The 22,402-nt window shown below is 32.5% G+C and overlaps 1 protein-coding gene across 1 annotated transcript; it reads right to left on the minus strand.

The window, feature by feature from the left end:
• Nucleotides 1-5,239: 5,239 nt before the first annotated feature.
• On the minus strand, nucleotides 5,240-22,402 carry LOC149905457 (uncharacterized). The gene is made up of 8 exons (XM_090106753.1): nucleotides 22,268-22,402; nucleotides 20,452-20,536; nucleotides 19,290-20,011; nucleotides 9,202-9,220; nucleotides 7,867-9,026; nucleotides 6,831-6,941; nucleotides 6,366-6,496; nucleotides 5,240-5,934 (listed from the first exon to the last, which is right to left on the minus strand). Exons 1-8 carry the CDS (start codon nucleotides 22,369-22,371, stop codon nucleotides 5,765-5,767), a joined length of 2,502 nt encoding a protein of 833 aa, XP_089962879.1. The 5' UTR covers nucleotides 22,372-22,402; the 3' UTR covers nucleotides 5,240-5,764.

Consider the following 22,402-nt stretch of genomic DNA (forward strand, 5'->3'; position numbering starts at 1 on the left):
GTACTTCATAAAAAATATGTGGTTTCGGTACCTCCATTTGCATTTGCATTTTCTTCCATCAATTTCTGATTTGACCAATTAATATAGAATTTGAATTGGCATTGCAAGAGCACAGGCGAAGCAGGGGTATACAATTACATAATATTGACATATTTACGTTTTCTCTACATAAGAACCATCCTCGTACTTCAAGGAATATGATAAAAAAAGAATTAACGAAATCGGTTCAGCCGTTCTCAAGTTATGCGCTTAAGAACACATTTTGAGATTCATTTTTATATTATAAGATTATAAAATTTACAGATTTTGTTATTCAAATTTCAATGCGGAATATTTGACAACTTTACGTTAAAAATAATTAATGTTTCCTGTTTCCTCATTAAAATAATCGCAAATAATACTATAGGCCTTATATTTTTACATTAGTGCGTTTGGAGTTAATTAGCGATTTGATATTAGGTATATAAACATATTTTCCTGTCGCTAATTATCCTAAATATTCTGTAATAAGTTGTAGGTAAGTATTTCCAAGTGTAATATATCTTAATAGCTTTCCGCCCGCGGCTTCGCCCGCTTTGTCTAAAACATAACAAATTATAAACTAAAACCTTCCTCTTGAATCACTCTATCTATTAAAAAAACTGCATCAAAATCCGTTGCGTACTTTAAAAGATTTAAGCATACATAGGGACATAGGGGCAGAGAAAGCGACTTTATTTTATACTATGTAGTGATTAAATACAAGATTTTCGCCCGCAGCTTCGCCCACTTGCTTTAAAACTTAAAAAATATACTAAAACATTCTTCGAGAACCACGCTGAAACCACGCTCCATTAGTGAGAACAGGACGAAAATCTTTGCAGCAGTTTTTGAGTTTATCGCGAACAGACATACGCGATAGATGACATGTTTTATATTATGTAGTGATTAAATATAATCTGTATAGCACTTTTGTTAACACTGCATGACCACTGGGCCATAATCTATCAAGCTTGCCAATTGCTTGGTACCTAGATCATATTATGTCGTTGAAATTTTTTTTACTTGTGTTGCTGATAAAGGAGCCGCGAGGAATGTTCAATCTACCGAAAATAATAAACAAAAACTCAATAATACCTAACTCTTTTGGTTTAATAACAAACATATCATTTATATGCATAAAAATGCTATAAAAACTATGTGTTAAATAACTCCTTGTTTTCTACAGGATCGCTAAGTCAAACACCAATTAGTTTATAGGGAAGACTAACATAACCTAACCTAAGGGTTAGGTTATGTTAGGTTAGGTTAGGTTAGGTTAGCTAACCTACCTAACATAACCTAACCTAACCTACCTACCTAACATAACCTAACCTAAGGGTTAGGTTATGTTAGGTAGGTTAAGACCTAACCTAACTCTTTTAGATAATACATGATTTCTAAATGTTCTGCTGAGTTACATAATCCTATACTTCAACCTTATTCTACTTCCTTTTTTCCTCCTAAGATGACTAAATATAATAATATGTACATGTCGTTATAGGTTTCCTGAATTTAATAAAAGACATAGGCGGTATTTTAGCTTCCCTACTAGTACTTCCCTATAGTACACTATAATTAGTATTTTATTATTAAAATGTGTATTCAAATAAATAATATCTGAAACAGAATCAATACTTAAACATTATCAAGCTGCAGAAAGGTTGTTGATTGGTAAACAATTGAATTAAGTAAGTGTATTTTTTAGTACTGGCTGCTTTTTACGATTTACGATCATTAAAGTTAAAAATAAGTTAAAAAAAGACGTGTGGCACTCGGGGACTGCCGCGGTAAAGCTATTGCATGCTATGCCTTCAAGCCACACCTCCGTGTCCGTCGGAGTGGGGAGCGTGAGGTTCTTTCGTTACGGAATTTCTGGATTCGGTCCCCGCGCTCAAGGCCCGCGATAGAAGCTATGCAATAGCTTAAAATATATAAAAGCTGAGATATCACCTCTTGTTCTTTTGTTCCTCTTCAATATTTTGCACTTTTTATTTTGTATAGAAAAATAGCAAACAGACGAAGTAACTCAAAATATTAGTGCCGGGAATTAAAAATTATAATGTCAATATAACATAAAAACTTCCTTCCGCCTACGCCCCTCTGCTGTACCTACGTAATATGTTTTTTGTTGTGTTATTAACACCATAATAAACTTGATATTGATGAATTATATCCTTCAGTATTTATATCCTGTATAATAATATTCCTTCCTTTTAGTGAAAAATATTTTGTAGTAGGTATAGATTTGTAATAGAAAAGTTGTAAACAATATATAATTATAGATGTAGACAGGGAAATCTAGAACCATTTTATGGTTTTCTAGACGCCCAGCAAATTTTTTATTACGAAAAATTTCAACTGTGGTATCTAAATCTAATACGTGTACAATGTACATACGTGCTTGTAAGTTTAAATTTGCATCCTCTTTCTTTTTATAAAACAATCAATTGATGCTTCGTTCTAATGAACTAATCTCACTTCTACGGAATAAATATATACGGAATAAAAAATAATAAATTAAATATATATAAGTAGTATATTTAGTTTATTTATTTTCTTCATTCATTTATGAAGTTACGATTATTTGTTTATTTATCCTTCATCTCCGCCTGAAAAATATCCCTAATTGCTTTAAACCACTCTTTCGTTTATAAAAACTTATATTACAATGGTGTGATCCAATAAATAATTAATTAAAATAAATAATAAATATATTGATCGAGCACGTTTATCAATTAAAATTACGTATATTTTCCTCGTTGCCAATTATTACTTTTCATAGCTTTGCATTGTATTTCCAATTTCGATAATATTCAGACTTATGTTCAATACCTAAAAGGAAAAATATGCTAATGGCCGCTGTACACGAGTAAACGGTAGAGTAGAGTGGTAGAGTACTAAGTTACTATCCTACTTAGATACTATACTAATGTAGCCACCATTGGTAGAGTAGAGTATGTACTATAAAATTTGGTAGAGTGACTGGCACCGTGGCAGTATGACAGTTACTCTTCTAAAACTGGTAGGGTACTGAGAACTGGTAGAGTAGTATGCTTTCACTCTACCGTGTACTCTACTCGTGTACAGCAGCCATAAAATCTATTAATTTATCACAGGATAATATTCGACGATGTTTTAAAATATAACCGTCATTCATATGAATTTGACATATTCTTAAAACCTCTCATCATCCATAAATAATTAAATTTTTTATTTAATTTTAAAGTGAACAACTCACGAATAATTATTATAATATAACGCTCATGTTGATGATTTTTTATGATTTGGAAGTTTCAAGATTTATTGTACCCTGTCAGTACACACAGGCAAAATTCATTAATGCAACATTAGCTAACTCTATTTTAAACTTAAAATTGGACCGATTAAAAGCAAGTGAATTGGATGTCTAATGAGATCTATAACATTTTATAATGTACTAGCGGTCCGCCCCGGCTTCGCCCGTGGTACATATTTCGCAATAAAAGGTAGCCTATGTTCTTTCTCAGGGTCTAAAGATTATCTGTGCCAAATTTCATCAAAATTGGTCCGGTAGTTTATGCGTGAAAACCATACATACATACTTACATACATACAAACTTTTCCTCTTTATAATATTAGTATAGACAACAACATTTGTTATTATTGTTAAAAAGTGAAGTCCCGTGTCACCGTAGTGGGGTAAGGGGCAGATGTATTATTCATACATCTGTTTCACTGATCGATTTTCTTTAGGGACAAGTAGGTGATCAGCCTTCTGTGTCCTGCCAGACCGAGACATTTTTTTTTCTTCGTCTCCACCGGGAATCGGACCCAGGACCCCTCGGTTCTACGCTCAAGCCCCAACCACTGTACCAAGGAGGCGGTCTTATTAGCACTGTATAATATGTTCTACAAAATATACACTATCTACTCCAACTTTTCTAAAAGGAGCAGAATTGAAACGGTATCAAAAGCTTTAATTAAATCTTAAAAGATCCCCCATTAGGGCGGAAAATATAAAGGGAAAACAATAAAACCATATCTTAAATTATCGATCTTTATTAAGGTAACAAATTTTGAGTTACATTTCACTTTAAGTAATAAAAAATAAAAATTTACAAGAGAAACTATTAACAAGTGGCAATTTACAAGAAATACACAAAGATGCATTTTGTATAAATAAAAATAAATAAATCAATAAATATGAAAATCAATACCTACATTCAAAAATTTTGGTTAATTTTTACCATGCAAGAGATGCGAGCTATAGAATTGATACCCGCCGGGCGAAGCCGAGGCGGACCTCTAGTGTAAAATAATCTCTATTATTCAAATTGAATTTAAAAAGAAAACTACAGGTGAAATGAGTATGCCGTAGAGATTACGTATTTATCTTAAAAGACCCTAAGTAATAAGTAGATGGAAGAATTATTATTGTCACTGGAAACTATAGATTATGCAAAATGTCGTAAACCCGTTTTAAAAAAAAAATATTGTACAATATTGTAAAATAAATCACCCTTCTAAATTAGTGTCAAAAATATTGTTACATGGATTATTATTGTTAAGAGATGGTTGTTTGTTGATAGAAGAGTATTATTCGAACACTAGAAGCCAGATTCACAACATTTAGATATGTTCTATAACATTTATCTGCCAGTTAAATTAATAATGTATGAAAATATACGCCAAATATGATAAGTACGCTATCAGCACCTTTATCAGTATATCTCTCATCTCGCAAAATATCTGTCACGGTTAAAATTCGTTGTTAAAAACATTATCTATTAAAAATAGCTCTAGCGTTTCTATATAAATTCAACTTAATTCGAGCGATATTAAATATCAAGCTTATATCTACTTACTTACAATCATGCTGTTCACACAGAACCTTCTAGAAACATTATAAGTTCTCTAAGAGCGACAGTTTTCATTGAGTGCACTCAGAAAGGTTCATAATTTAATAATAATTGATGTTTTTCTTTTATCTGTCTCTCAAAGTAATTATTTATAACCCATACTAAATCTAGTATCTACCGCACCTGAAATTTATAAGTATAGGGCCGATTTTTCAATGCTTGGATAAAACTTATCCGTCCAATAAAGTATTACACGATAATATTAAAATGTCACGTAAACTGTCAAATACGGGCAATTAGAATACGTTTTTAAAATGGTAGTTTTATACATTATTCGACGAATAAGTTTAAACCAAGGATTGAAAAATCAGCCCTAATACAAACATATATGTCTCTAATATTGAAAATCGTTGAACGTTTCTGAATGCAGCAGTCAGTATCTACAGCACCTCCTTTGTCACAGCTTTCACTCTTATATACCTAAAGTTATTTTTAACTATTACCTAATGACACCATTGATTTTAAAATTGCATTTTAAACCAACGGCTCTTCATCATTTTCGTATTTAATTTCGTAATTCGTTGTTTCATCCAATAAGTAAAATCCGCGTCATCACCTAATATAAATTTTGTTTCGATCATTATATTTTCAAGGACATTATCAAAATTATTATATCTATTAGGTCACTAAAATTGACTTTTCTAGTTTAATCTAATAAGCTATAAAATCCAACACAAATTCCACATTTCAGTGTCTATACCTCGCAGTATAATAAACAAAACCAACAAATAGTAAAATATGATGTGCACCAACGCAACGGACAAATCATGTGCATCAATGAGAATATCTTCAACCAATCAGATCTCTTAGATAGCACCTATTATATTTACTACATTATGACTACGTTATATTCTATGATCTGAAACCACAGCAGGCGCGAGAGGATCAATTTCGGTATTTTCGTCATCTTCGTCGATATTTGTATGAATATCATGCAAACTAAGATTTCGCTTCTTTAGTGTTTCCGGAGCTGCGAAGAGGACGCTGCCATTCCAAGGACTATTACCGAGTTCACCTGAAAAGGTATGATATAAAGAGATTTATAGTTATTTTTTTTTTTGCCAATAAATATAAGTATTATACTTATTGAGAGTTCGTAGTTTTATGTAAATTAACAATGTAAGTAATACGATATATAAATAATCGAAAAAGCTTAAATGTATCCCCATTATTAAGTAAAAAATCAACGCCAAACTTTTTTACAAAGAACAAAGTGGGACCTAGAACAGGGCCCTTGGGAACACCTATTGGTAGATCCTCAAATTTGTTTCTATAAGTAGTCCTTATAGTTTTGATTTACACAAATAGCAATATTAACCTAATTCTCCATTACAATTTACAACTGGACTGAAAATAAACAAATTATACATGTATTCACAGATAATAGAGGTAGTCAAACGCAATTTAGCAGTGCGATAAGGATGACTAAGTGATTAGCTATCGTACCGTTGGCCAACGTTTCCGTTCCACACTCGCGCCGCTTCCTCCAGATATGGCCTATGACGATGATCATCGCGGTCACCAGAAGGATTCCCACGCAGCCTCCCAACAGCCATCCCATCTCGAGGCCAGCCAACCTGGAAATATGTTATTATTTACTAGCTTTTTGCCCGCAGCTTAAGGTAAACGCGCATAGTTCCCGTTCCCCTGGGAACTATGAAAAAAAAATACATAATATACAAAAACAGTACAATATAATATTGTATTACATTATGTGAATTACATTGAATTACATAATATATTTATTATATAATATATTTTATTTAAAAAGATGATTTGTTAGTTCATGTTTTCTTTCATATTTTTTTTATATCTGATGTTTGTAATAAATAAGTTTATCATATATCGATTACAGCTTTTACCACTAGAAAACATGTGCAATTAATTCAAAAAATAACTCTATTACCATACCTTACTGCTGAAGATTCTTCAGCGCTGTTATCGACCTTATAACATGGTCTACCATCCATACACCAGCAGGCTTCATCAGGACAGGCGCTATTACAACTGTTGCAGTCAATTCTGGAAATACAACATATTATGTATATCATGAATAATATGAAAAGGTTTGAGTCATTAGTTTTCATAAAAACTTCACTACAAATTGAGAACTTCATTATTTTCGGAACGTTGGTTAATTTAACGATTGTGTTGTTGTATATATGTATAACTAGGTTTCCGCCCGCGGCTTCACCCGCGCAGTCAAAGAAAAACCCGTATAGTTCCCGTTCCCGTGGGATTTTTGGGATTACGTCTTTTTCCCGGGATAAAAAGTATCCTATGTCCTTTCTCGGGTATCAAAATATCTCCATACCAAATTTCATGAAAATTGGTTCAGTAGTTTAGGCGTGATTGAGTAACAGACAGACAGACAGAGTTACTTTCGCATTTATAATATTAGTATGGATGTAAGGTCAGTAGGTCGAATTAATTTCGTTTTATTATATTATGTCTGAAAATTGTTATTTTATTTTATTTCTTCTATCTATGCTTAGTCCAGAAATACATTATATTAGGCTTAAATTCAATTGATACGCAATGTTAATATTAAATAAATTTCGCACAGGCAAACATTTATACATAACCTATTTTATCTTAAGAAAATCCTGTTTTTTATTAACTCTACATTGTTGATAATTCATATGCGTATTAACATTAAACAGATACACGCTATGTTTTTCAAACAATTGCTTTTAACCATAATAATAGTTACGATGAACTAAGAACTAGTGCTAATTTTCGATTATGATTCATAAACTATCTAAACCCCACACAGTTCGTTAACTTTTAACAATAACAATATTTGGGAATAATTCATACAACAGGTGCGCACTTAAAACTATTGATCTTGCAAAATTATATAAAGAAATAGATGTCTAGTTGAACACGAACGATGACAAAAGAATACACAAAAATAAACTCATTTTATACTTTAAAAGATACTTACGGCTTAATTTCTTGACAGGTATCGTTCATCAAATCAAACCCTCTGTTGCAGATGCATTCACCGTCCACGCAGACCCCATTATCGCACGAGCACGTCTTGTAACATGACGTTATATCTGTTCCGTTTCGAATAAAGCCATCGAGGCATTCGCATTTGTTCGGCTCGACACACTCTCCATTAACGCAGGGCTTCGAACAAGTCGCTTTACAAGAACCATCCACCATTATATAGCCCTCGTTACAGAAGCAAACGTTCGGTGATACGCACCTCCCATTATCGCAATTCCCACAAATGGGCTCATCGCGTTCACATACTGCAATGTCTTTAGTCTTTCTATATCCCCCTAAGCATTCGCATTGATCTGGAGCAATGCAGGAGCCGTTCACACAACCCCGTTTGCAAATTGGCTTGCACTTTCCGTCGTCTAAAGAATAACCCTCGTGACATTTGCATGTTTTAGGAGCTATACAGTCTCCATGAGCACAATCGTCACAGATTGGAGCGCAGGTTGACGAATTAACTGCTGAGTAACCGGGGTGGCAAATACATACGCCCGATACACAGGAAGCGTTGACGCATGGAGTATCGCAAGTCCGCCGGCAGATATACGGATCTAGCGGGTCTCTTTCATAACCGACATGACAAGCGCACTTATCAGGCTCAGTGCAAATTCCATTTTCACAAGGTCGTTGGCAGATCGGTTCGCATTTGTCGTTTATCTTTTGATAGTTGGCATTACATTCGCATGTGTCTGGTGCTGTACATTTGCCGTTCTCACAGCTTGTGCAGACTGGTTCGCATTCGGAATTATTGTTCATCGTGTAGCCTTGTAAGCACGCACATAGATTCGGCGCGACGCAGGTCCCGTGTACGCAAGATGGAGTACATTTGGGGATGCAAGTGAAGGCGTCGGAGTGTTCGTATCCATCGTAGCATGTGCATGTGTTTGTGGCTGTACAGTTGGCGTTTGTGCAAGGTTTATCGCATTTAGGCGGGGGGTCAATGCACTCATTGTTATTATGCAGAATCAAGGGTGGTGTACACGTGCAATGATTTTTCGAGACGCACCGCCCTCGCAAGCAACCATCTTTGCATTTAGGTTCACAAGATTTAGTCGTATAGTTGAAGAAATATTCTTCACAGCACGCGTACCTCAATCGCTGAAAGAGATGATGTCAGACTATTAAACTTGGGATAGCAATTATTTTCATGAACTGGTTACATACAAACAGATAAATGCTTCAAGCATTTTATTCTACTATGTGTGGACATACGACTTTAAATGTAGAAGTAAATACTTTAAATCCCCATCATCTAATAAATGTAGGTACATACCTTGGTCTTCGGATCTCGCCTGAAACAAAAGAACTTAATTTTAATGTATATAAATACTGCATAATAATATATTTTAAAATCTTAGAATCTTAGACCCAGACATTTATTACGGTTACTTAACGTCGTCCATAATTTTCATGAAATTTTGTATGCAGGAGATTTCAAGGGCGGTAAATCGTCAAAAAACAATCGAGCATGTCGGTCAAGTACTTATAATTAATTTATTAATTAACTTTACCATATTATGTTTGTGTTTCGGTCCTTTAAATTAATGAATCATTCGGAGATAATAATATATTATCGTACAATCGTATTTGTACGTACTCTATTAAAATTGCGGTATTATTCGTAACTTTTCCCTATCCGAAATATTGTTTGTTTGGTTCAACGCATTAATCTCAGGAATTATTGGCTTCGAATTGATAAAGTATTTTTGTGTTTGTATTGATAGTTTATTTATAAATATTATGTAACATTACGACATTTTTGCATCGCTGCTCAATTTCTACATCCAATAGAAATTGAAAAAAGTGAAGTCCCATGTCCCCTAGTGGGGTAAGGGGCAGATGCATTATACATCTGTTTCACTGATCGATTTTCTTTAGGGACAAGTAGGTGATCAGCCTTCTGTGTCCTACCAGACCAAGACATTTTTTTTTCTTCGTCTCCATCGGGAATCGAACCCAGTACCCCTCGGTGTTACGCTCACGCGTCAACCACTGTACCGAGGAGGCGGATAGAAATTGAGCAGCGATGCAAAAATGGTTCCTTTTAATATATTCATATAAGAAAAAACATGAAATTAACAAAGCATACTTTTAAAATGATGTTTTAATTATAGCGTATATAAATATACTTAAAATTTATAATTAGATACATAATTAATTCAAACAAAACCACGTGCTTTTTTTTCCTAAACGGAAAATTAACCGTCATAATTGAATGTCGTTACAATTAGATAACTTGTTTTGAAGATAAACAGCACATAATTAACTAAAATATGTTCGTTGGTGTTTGTGGTAGCTCTGTGTTTATTTTTGACAAGATGGCTCTATGATCGTTGGGGGTTTCTCATGCCTTTTTGTATTTATCTATACTTATAATATTATAGAGCTGAAGAGTTTGTTTGTTTGAACGCGCTAACATCGGGAACTACTGGTTCGATTTGAAAGTTCTTTCGGTGTTAGATAGTCCATTTATTGAGGAAGGCTATATATCATCTCGCTAAGACGAGAAGAGCTGAGCACTGCGGGTAAAACCGGGGAGGACAGCTAGTTATCAATATTGTAGAATACAAAATTCTCTGCAAATCTTTAAAAAAAATTCATACGGTGAACCGTTCTCGAGATAGAGGGCGGAGAGCGAGAACCCATAATATAGGTACATTAACATAGATCGCGTCAAAACTATGTTCTTTTGGAATTGAGCTTTTCTATTGAATATTCATTATTTAGTTACCGATCTATTCTACTAAATACTACTATAGCCACAAAAGGTTGATGGTTGGTATAGTTACTTTTTTATACAAAAAATGGCTGATCATTTCAAATTGCAGAAAATACGTTGAGTAAACATCAACTGTTTTAAACGGCATGTAAACTTGTTGTCAATTGAATTTATTAATAATGAAATTGCAATTAATAAAAATAATAGAGAGTACAACAATTTCTATCAATGACCTTGAACTTGTAACCCACTCACATTACAAATCATCATTGATAACATAATATGAGAATAAAAAATATGCTCTTTACATGTCTCACTTAACTAAATAAATAATTCAACCAATATTAAACAGTGTCAAGCTATAAGCTATTAAATATCAGGCTATCTAACAAGACCCCTCAAATCCACCCTGCCATTTATAGTACACACGCCTTATCAAAAACTACAAACCAACCCGTGTACCAAGCTATCTATCAACTATTAGGCACTTACAAGGTCCTTCAATTCCTGAAATACACCCTATTTGATAATAGGGTGGATTTGAGGCCACAAGCCTTATCAAAAGCTACTAACAATTACCACTTTTCTCCATAAAAAAGCACTTACATTTGACAAACATGTGGATCGCCCTCCTTCAATCCAAGCACGACAATTATCATCAAACTGAGCAAAATCAACAGCCTTAAAGCATCCATAGTTCCACTAACTAACTGATAATAATTATCACAACCGCACGCAACAAAAAACACGGTCAGTCCCCTGCACTACACGTAAACAACTGACGGTTGGAACATACATACAGGACGTTGTTTTATGTTTATAATTATGACGATGTATGCATCGTATCCTCACAACGGATCCTCTGTAAGAGATTCGCTTTTTATGGGCGATAGATCGTCTTTTATTTAACAATACTCAGATATATGGAGTTAATTTAAAGCTCGAAAGATAGTGTTATAGATTATATTCTAATGTAACTTAACACTGAATTTTGATATAGGAAGGTACTGCATTAATTGAAATTCTGGCAAAACAATAGGAACTGAATAGCTTCGAGACGATTTACTACATACAGAATTTTATCTGTATATAGTCAATCGTTAACAATACTATATAACAATTAAAAATCATCCATACTGTAGGGTACCTACTATTCACAAATTACTGAGAATAATGTAAGATATACGCATATTCCATAAAAGTTGGTGCTCATCTAAAAATATCCATTGTTATAAGTATAAATTATAAGAAATATATTTATTTTAATGTTTATAAAAACGAAAGGCCGTTTGAATAACACAAAAAAGCTCAGGAAAGTTCTATAAATCGTAGCATCGGATAAGAGTTATGCCAACGGAATCTTGAATTCAAACCTTGCGATGTAGACGTACTAGATGCTATTTATATTAACTTATTTATTAATATCTCTACATTTTTTTTTAAAGTGAAACTTTTATTACATCGTCTCAAACTTTTTGGTCTGTGTAGCGCATGTCGCGTGTATCGCGGCAACCGACCGTCACGCGACATGCGCTACACAAAGCAGTGTTCGGAACCGTTCGAACAGTTTCACTTTTACCGTGGTTTCATAAAACCACACAACATTTTTTTCATATAAAAACATATTTATAGCATTGTCATTAAATTGTATAGAGAATACCCTTTCCCTTGTAGTTTGTCTCTTAAAAATATTTTACGTATCAAAATACTTGCAAATAAATCAATTAACAACTGACATAACACCTCCTTATCAAGACCTCAATTTTTAAAGTCGGTTAAAAAAAACACATTTCTCGGCTACAACTTACGGCTCAAACAATGGCATTTCCCATCGACTAGCGGAACATCCGGCGATGCTTGCTACGAGATGTGAATATACAAAAATTGCTATGCAAATTTGTCGGGTATCTCATAAAAAAATTGCACGTGCAAAACGAAAGCCGATTATTAAATGACGATAGATCGGTGAGAGCAGTGTCGATTTGGTCGTGGGTTCCGTTGAAAAAAGTTTTTCAATATAGGATAAATGTATTAATTAGTTTACACACCTATAATTTAGGAATGTTTTATTAATTACTAATAATATTTGAAAATATAACAATGTTGATCATGCATGTGAAATCTAAAGGGTTTTTTAAATCTGCATACCTATTTGTCCTTATATGAAACGTTTGTTAAGTTTACGTTTAGTTCTAGCTTTAATTTCTATTAGAACTTGAAAGCTCGTTAATACTAACGAAATATTATACACCAAAAAAATTAAAAATTCTGCTATTCCTACTCCTACAACCTACTCCCAGTAAATAATACTAAAATTGAATCCTTATATCATCATCTACTTTTTGAAGCATGATGATGATTTAAATGACAGATTCATCTAGCACCCACGCAAACATTACGTACCAAACACAAAATGCATTCAATTTCCTCCATCCATTTCAAGCATACACATTTTGACGGATCCCTAATTTCACAAAGCCAAATCAAACGAGCGATTGACGATGAGCCATTGATTGAAATTCGTGTCACGTTACACTAATCGACCAGCTATTTTACGGTCTACTTACTGTATGTTTTATAGCCAACCTATCTGAGGTACAAAAACAACAAAGCATTTTTTTAATGATTTATAGTGTCTGGCCTTCGGCGGGACGTTATTCGCATTTAGTTAATAATTTGGGAGCGTTAAGTATATTCTTAATCATTAAACATTGGTCGTACATAATTGTTCCCTTTTAAGCATACATTGCAATATTACTATGAAGATGTGGCGAATGCTTAGCTACATATCACGCGATGGAATACAGGATTATATTGAGGTGGAATTTCGACAGTTGGCGACTACTACATATCTTATAGGCTCTCTACACAATGGGCAGCGATGGCCCAACAAATGAACATCGATGTTTGCCATCCATTACGGCGATTAACAAACAATGGCGGCCGAGCATTTGGGCCCTCTATACTATCGTGATTGCCTCTACTCGCCCAACGCTATCCCCTGTGAAGAAGGACCATCAGTTTTCTTTGCTTGTCAAAGCCAATGACGTCGTTGGTTGCAACTTACAACCCTAATGGTTGTGTGACGTCACACTCACGTCATAGTATATTTTGTAAGAATAAATTTTATTGTTCATAATCTGACTCACACTTAACCATTTTTGGTGCCATGTGACCTATTTTAATTATTATTAAACAATAAAAAGATGGCAAAAAAAATATGTGTATGATTTTTATGGAAAAAGCTCTTTTTAACCATCCTGTATATATATTTTAACAACGTTAATGCAATATTATCAAACACTTAATTATATATGAATAATTAACTGTCCTTGAATGTTATTTTATCACTTATTATGGTATTGTTATGTCATATACTTTCAATTGTTTCTCTATAGAAAAGCTCTTTCTTCTAAAATTAAATATATTTGCTCCATTAGCATGTTTGTACACAACAATATGAAATAGCTAATTCATTGATTTATTTAGTGAAATTTTTTTAGTGAGATACATATTCTAAATAGGTATTATAGGCTACTAGCTTTCCGCCCTCGTCTTCGCCCGCATTTTTTAAGAACAACCCGCATAGTTCCCGTTCCCGTAAGATTTCCGGGATAAAACCTATCCTATTAGTAAATCCAAGTTTCCCTCTATATGTGTGCTAAATTTCATTGTAATCGGTTCAGTAGTACTTGCGTGAAAGAGTAACAAACACACACACACACACATCCTCACAAACTTTCGCATTTATAATATAAGATACAACATACACAATATAAACAACATATTAAGAATCGCAATAAATAAGTTTAAGTATTTTAAAACATGAACTTGAGAATTAGGACAGAAAATAGAAATATGTAATATAGAAAGCTTTCTCCATAAAACAATAAAATTTAAGTTTATAAACTAATATTAGCTATTATTTTAAGCTGTTTTATTTTATTTTATTTTCTTTATTTATATAGTAGATACTATAAGAAATATATTTTTTCGATAAATTAAAATGCAACCGCAACTCGTCGTTATTGAAAACAAATAATAACAAAGGAAAACAATGTACAGGAATTTTATAAACGCCATTACGAAGTCTTATGTATTATTCTTCGTATAAATTTATAATCTCACATCCATTGAATTCTACTATAATTCTTATAAACAACATCAACATCAACATCGTACGTCAACGTCACAAAAGTAAACATTGGATGCGCAAAAATCTTTAAAGTAAAAATAGTTTTAGTGCACAAAAGTGAGATATTTTTATTGGATATTGTTTATAACTGTGTGATTTTCCTCTGAAAGTGTTATCACAAATCAAATCAATGGAATTATTCAGCTTTTAGTGAATTAATACTCACGATAAAACTCAGTGTTAACACAAACGATCAATTATGTGTTTTATTTAGCAATAACAATAAAACTTTTAAACTTTTAACTTGGGTGATCCGGAACAGTGTGAAACAAATGCAAACATTGAATAAATTACTTAACTAAAAATAGACAAACTAGTGTGATATTGTGTGTAATTTGAATTTGAAATAAATAAATAAACAACTAGCTGTTCCCCGCGGTTTCACTCGCATTGCTCCACTCCTGTTGGTCTTAGCATGATGATATTATATTATAGCCTGTGATTATAGCCTATAGCCTTCCTCGATAAATGAGCTATCATACACCGAAAAAATTTTTCAAATAGGACCAGTAGTTCCCGAGATTAGCGCGTTCAAACAAACAATCATTCAAACAAACGAACTCTTCAGCTTTATAATATTAGTATAGATTTACTAAATCTGTTTTCTAGAACCTCGCAATATGTATTTTTACGAAGAAAATACATTAAGGGCTGATTTTTCAATCATTGGTTAAAACTTATTCGTAGAATAATGTATAAAACTACCATTTTAAAAACGTATTCTAATTGCCCGTATTTGCCAGTTTACGTGACATTTTAATATTATCGTGTAATACTTTATTGGACGGATAAGTTTTATCCAAGCATTGAAAAATCGGCCCTAAGGGTAATAATCTGTGTAAATAATAATAAATTATTGCACAATATTTTGTAAGTAAATATGTATTGTGAATATCCCAATGTAAATATATTAAATTTGCCCAATCTGGTTAAACGACTCTTATTTCGATGATTGTATGTGCGTTTAACCGTTTCTATAGTAAAAAAATCTTTTTATTGTTCTTACACTTTGATGAATGTTATAATTTTCGTAAGAAAGCGTATATCTGAAAGTGATTTCTTTCAAATAATAATATAAAAGCTCCATTATAAATAAATAAAAAAAAATCATTTGAAAATAAAATTCTCCATCGTTATTAAGAAAATTTGTCAATTATTCAATACTAGCTTTCCACCCGCAGCTTCGCCCGCGCAGTCAAAGAAAAACCCGTATAGTTCCCGCTCCCGTGGGATTTCCGGGATAAAACCTATCCTATTTCCCGGGATAAAAAGTAGCCTATGTCCTTTCTCGGGTATCAAAATATCTCTATACCAAATTTCATGCAAATTGGTTCAGTAGTTAAGGCGTGATTGAGTAACAGACAGACAGACAGAGTTACTTTCGCATTTATAATAGGTATTAGTATGGATTTCTATTCTAAATATCAATATTTATTAAAATGAAGCATGTATATTATGATATTACTTATTTATTGTCATAGAACAGGGAAAAGTTATTATCTAGCTTAAAGCACGTCATTTCTCTATATAGAACAATATACTATTTGTACAGCATGTAACATATTCAATTCTGAAACATCAAATCATACAAGGAATATTCACGCTTATCCTAGTTGTTTTAAAGGATACAATGCTTCAAATATTTTTAACATTTCAATATCCTACATTATCTACCACAGGACAGGAATTTTCCTATTGATTAAAACGAATACAATGTGTAATAGGAATTTTAAAAGTTTAATTAATATGTTCTATTGTTTCTAGAACATTGCGGATTTATTTATCTACTAGCTGTGCTCCGCTCCTGTTGGTCTCAGCAAGATGATTAAATATAGCCTATCCTAGCCTTCCTTGATAAATGGGCTATCTAATTTATTTATTTATTTAATTAATTTATTTCAGATAATTGCAATATCCATATAATTGTAAGAAGTTCTAATACCGAAAGAATTTTTCAAATCGGACCAGTAGTTCCTGAGATAAGCGCGTTCAAACAAACAAACAAACTCTTCAGCTTTACAATATTATAGTATACTGTATAGATAATTTAAACAAAGTCGTCGTTGTAATAGTAAAAAAATAAGTGAACCATACAATAATTGTATCAAATATAGATAGAAAAAATAAATAAACGATTATGCTAAATTTTTTAGTCATAATTAGTAAAAATAATAAAAATGGTAACCTGAGAAAGGTAAGTTTTATTTTGCCTAAGTAAATGCATTTTTTTATTAACTAAGTACATATTAATATACATTTATCAACAATTATAATAAAGCTCTTAAAGCAAACTATTTCTTGATTAATTTCTTCATCTTTTTTGGGTTGCCTGGTAGAGATCGCTGCCAGCGATAAGGCCGCCTACTGTACATTGATTAATTTATCGTTAAGTTTATATAACGTATCCTATATGGAGTATAAAAAATAATTTTTCATTCATTCATTCTTATAAATTTCTTAAATAGCCCTCCTAGATTAATGGTATATCTAACAGTGCAATAGTTTTTCAAATCAGACTCATGGTTCCTGATATTAGGACGTTCAAGCAAACAAACAAACAGATTTATGTTGCTGTTGATAATTCCAACTACATATTTTAGAAATAGTACGACTGGGAGACAGGAAATAGATATCGCGAAAATGATAAATCATTATTCATTGATTTCACACGAGAACCATAATTTATAGGTTCATTAACTTTAAGTTATGATTTATTTATAACTTATGTATTTAAATTAGTTTAACAAGATGTTGCTATTAATTATGTATGTGCATCTTCATTGTTATTGAGTTTTTGTAAGGTAATGTATCACTTTATTTTTGTAAGAGGTGTCCATGAGGTGTATATTTTTAACCGATGTTCCTAAAAGGTTCTACATTCTAAGCGTAGGAACATATATTTCAGTTTTTGAAATGAAAACTTCTTTAGCAGCGTTGGGTATAAAATCTTAAACTCGCGTCAGGACACGTGGCCTGATCGAAAAAGCGTAAGACGGTTTTTTTTAGCCCTTATATTCCATGCGTAAGACGGATACCATTCCAAAATATCAAACATGCTGAACGTTATTAATCAAGTTTTCACTTCTGCCGGCACTCGCGGAGTGCAACCCGTCTTTTTTTTTTCATTAATAAAGGTGTTTTAATTGGTATGTTTTTAATTCATTCATAGGTATGATTTTATTATTTCTTTATTTATAACATTTTTAATTCATACATGGAGCAATGAACAAAATTGTAAATTAATCTCCTTTTGAAGAATACCATTTATACAATGCTATAAAAACCGGGAAGAAAGAGAATAAAAATGGTGTAGCGCATGTAATGAAAATATATTTTTTTTCATGTATTAGAAGCCAAAGATTTAAATTGTAAGTTTCTTTGTTGTCACACTTACTATATGAGCTTAATAAGAACTCGGTCAGGGCTTTTAAATGCGCACTAAGGTGCGTCAATAATGCATTTAGTATGACGTAGATTTTTACCCGACTGCGACAGAAGGAGGGTTATGTTTTTCGTGTTTATGTTTATTTCTAAGCAAGCTCTACAGCCTAAGCTAGACGGATTTTGACTTATAGCGTTTAGCTACTATTATTTATTCTGTGCTTATAAGGTGAAGTAATTATCAGAGTTGTGATAGAGACATAGTTTTCATAAATAAGCAGTTAGTTTTCAAAATAATAAATTTACTTAATACACTTCAATAAACCAACAATGTTAAATTAAAAGTTTAAAACGCCTTCCATGAATATTATCTCGAAATGTCATAATAAAAAACGGTGTGAATTAATTTTAAGGCGTACATTTTTTGTGAGATAAACGGGCTGTGTTTTATTAAAGTGTTTAAAATGTATAATTTATTATAGACAAGTGATATTATAAAAGCAAATCAAAGATCTGATGAACATTTATATGTAATATCACTTAATGTCCACTAAATTAACATTATCAACATGTAGGTAGATTTTTTTAGCAGCATTTAAAACGTAACAGTCAGAGAGCCATGTATTATAATTATTAATGAACATGTAGAAAAATAAATTTCTCTTGACACTAATTTAAACCACAGGAAAAAAAGTTTTAACATAATTTATTATGCATGTAAATTAAAATGCAAAATTGATATAAATTAAAATTAACAACTTCACAGTTGACCGGCTCTCCGTTGTAGATAGGCAATAATATAAGCAGTATTCTTTGACATAATATGGAGTTTTTTTCTCGGTTCTGCTCCTTAAACACTGCTTTCCGAATCGGTGGTTAATGATAAGACTGTGACGATTCAAAAGTGCTTCTAGAAGAAGTCTAATTGAATAAATAAATATTTAAGTTTGAGTTTATCTGTGCCATGCAATATATGCAATATTGTTCAAAAGCTCTTCACCAAGCAGTCTAATCTTTTTATACCACCCGCTTAACTTAACTTCTATAACATGCAAAATATACTCACATAGCAGTACAATTGTCCAAGCAGTTCCCAGCATCATCACAATTAGTACACGACTTTTCACAATCATAACACTCGCCTTTTGTATTCTTGGCGAAACCTTCATAACATGTACATACATTAGGAGCTGTACACACTCCGTTTACACACCCATCACAAATCGGTTCACATTGTCCACTTATATTCCTATACCCTTCTGGACACTCACACACATTGGGCGCTATGCATCTACCTGTACAGTTACATACCGGTTCGCACACATCCCCAAAACCGTGGTAACCTTCATAGCATTGACACACGTTTGGTTGTACACATTTCGCGTTTACACACGTATAGCACACGGGTTCACACTGGTCTCCATTTACAGCATATCCCAGATCGCAGTGTAGCCTGCATGTAAAGTCCTCATCGATCTGGTAGTCTGGTTCACAGTGGTAGCAGTGCGTCGTGTTGTATCTCTCATATCCTGGCTTGCAGATGCAACTGTTGTTTTGGCATTCGCTATTAACACAGGGAGAGTGTTGGTTTGGAAGGCATATTGGTGTAACGCAAGTATTGTTGTGTTGAGGATCGAGTATGGTCGGTGGGTCGCACACGCATTGGTCTGGAGCAACACAACGCCCCCCATAGCAGCCGGTGCTGCAAGACGGCACGCAAGAGTCGCTTGTCGCTTCGTAGACCCATCCCTTACAGCATACTGTTTGACGTTCTGCCTTTGTGTACACCTGAAATTAGAAATTGGATTGAATGTTATTGAAATCATTAGAGCTTAAATTAACATAATGAGTATAAATTCAAAGAAATACTTCATAGTAATACTTATATACATATTGATGAAAATTTCGATTAAATTGAAATTTCTAATGAAAAGCTTTATAAAGAAATCGTAAATTTCGGCTTATGGCCTTCTTTTCCTAGTCTCGCCAGAAAAGGCATTATAAGTTTATAGCAATAGTATTCATATGAAAATATAATCATATTTATCTGTTTGTTCATCACATTTCATTACGATCGATAAAGCTTACATACCTTCATATATTTTATTTTTAATTTAATTTCCAAGCTTTACATTATTATTGACCGATATCTTAAAGGTACATGTAGTTTACCTTACTATTAATAACGTAGTAATTTTTGCTATTAATAAATAAATAATAATACTAACTATAGGTTTCTTCTTGACAGCTGTACATCTTCTGCCTCTGCACCATTTCACGAAGGTCACTGAAGTGTATCTGGTTTTCCTTACTCTGTAAACAAAAATAACATTTAATTATTTAAAAATAAGAAGAGAAAAAGAAAGAGTAGAATAAATTCGATTGCTCTGGCGGGACCACGGGTGGCCAGGGTGGCCTAGAGGCTGTTCAGGCTAAAGACGCGGGTTCAAATCCCGCGTCGTGTGAATTATTTTTCTAGTTTTTAAAATTGTATAATTTAATTTGTTTAAAGAAATGGTTTGTAGATATTAAAGCCTCTACAAGAGATTAAAACCACGATGTATAGTTGCTGTGATCACGGCGAAAAAATCGCTTAGAACCCCTTTTTAATAATTTAAAATGTTTAAAAATACTTTTCAGTTAACATATACTTTTGTAATGTTGTGTTTAATTACAAAAAGGTGAGTGAAGTAAGTGTTTTTTTTTTTTTTAGAAATCCAATAGTTTGGAGGTAATTCTATAATAAATTGCTCTCTTTTTAATGTTCTTTTGTAAAAGCTCTATTTAATATTCTTCAGTAAAAGCTCTCTTTAATGTTCTTTTATAAAAGCTCTGTTTAATATTCTTCAGTAAAAGCTCTGTTTAATATTCTTCAGTAAAAGCTCTGTTTAATATTCTTTAGTAAAAGCTCTGTTTAATATTCTTTAGTAAAAGATCTATTTCATATTCTTTAGTAAAAGCTCTGTTTAATATTCTTCAGTAAAAGCTCTCTTTAATGTTCTTTTATAAAAGCTCTGTTTAATATTCTTCAGTAAAAGCTCTGTTTAATATTCTTCAGTAAAAGCTCTGTTTAATATTCTTTAGTAAAAGCTCTGTTTAATATTCTTTAGTAAAAGCTCTATTTCATATTCTTTAGTAAAAGCTCTGTTTAATATTCTTCAGTAAAAGCTCTGCACAATATTCTTGGGTAAAAGCTCTATTTAATGTTTTTAACTCATATATTTTTTTAATTTTATATTTTAGCAGCATTTAGCTAGGAATTTTATGTCGATGTGCTGTTTTAAAAGTAATACTAATAACTTCCTTAGAAAAATTGCAAATTACGTGTAATTTTTTATTATTTTAAAAACACGTTACTCAAGACTCCCAGTATGATCTAATGTTTTACTTATAATAATGTAATTTTTATTATTAGTACCTGCATACTCGAACTTGTTATGTATCTAATATCTAATATCATTAGATATTAGATATTAGATACATTATAAAGGCGAAAGTTTGTAAGGATGTATGGATGTATGGATGTTTGTTACTCTTTCACGTAAAAACTACTGAACCGATTACAATGAAATTTAGCACACATATAGAGGGTAACTTGGATTAACACATAGGATAGGTTTTATCCCGGAAATCCCACGGGAACGGGAACTATGCGGGTTTTCCTTTGCAAACGCGGGCGAAGCCGCGGGCGGAAATCTAGTTTTTCTATAAGTTCAATAAACTAGGTAGATCGATCCGAAACCCTATATACTACATATCTCTCATATCATATGGAGATCCCACAGGTAATATAAATATTGCCTTCCACACGTCGATTTTAAAAATCATGTAGTATTTCAAGAGATATAATTTATAAAATTTCTTAGAAGAAGTGAAGAAATAAATAATATATATAGTTTTTGGCAGGACTTATATTGTTCATAATAAAACACTGTTAATTATTTGTTATCCACAATTTTGACGCAATTAATTAAAACTAACAGTTATGCTTTAAATAAAATGACTAAGAATTTAAAATATAAACAAAAACAATATCATACATACTGTTTGGTCACCACACAAACACCAGGCGAATCCACTTTCAAAGACGCTACCGAAATCACTCCACAGAAAAAAAATATAGCACAGATCACTAATTTTGAACACATTTTTAAGTTTTTTTTTTTTTTGCTATCCTGT

The sequence above is a fragment of the Colias eurytheme genome, chromosome 10 (genome assembly GCF_061535395.1).
Source record: "Colias eurytheme isolate Ceu_HAF_F1 chromosome 10, ilColEury1 Martin Lab GWU primary, whole genome shotgun sequence".
Classification (NCBI taxonomy): domain Eukaryota; kingdom Metazoa; phylum Arthropoda; class Insecta; order Lepidoptera; family Pieridae; genus Colias; species Colias eurytheme.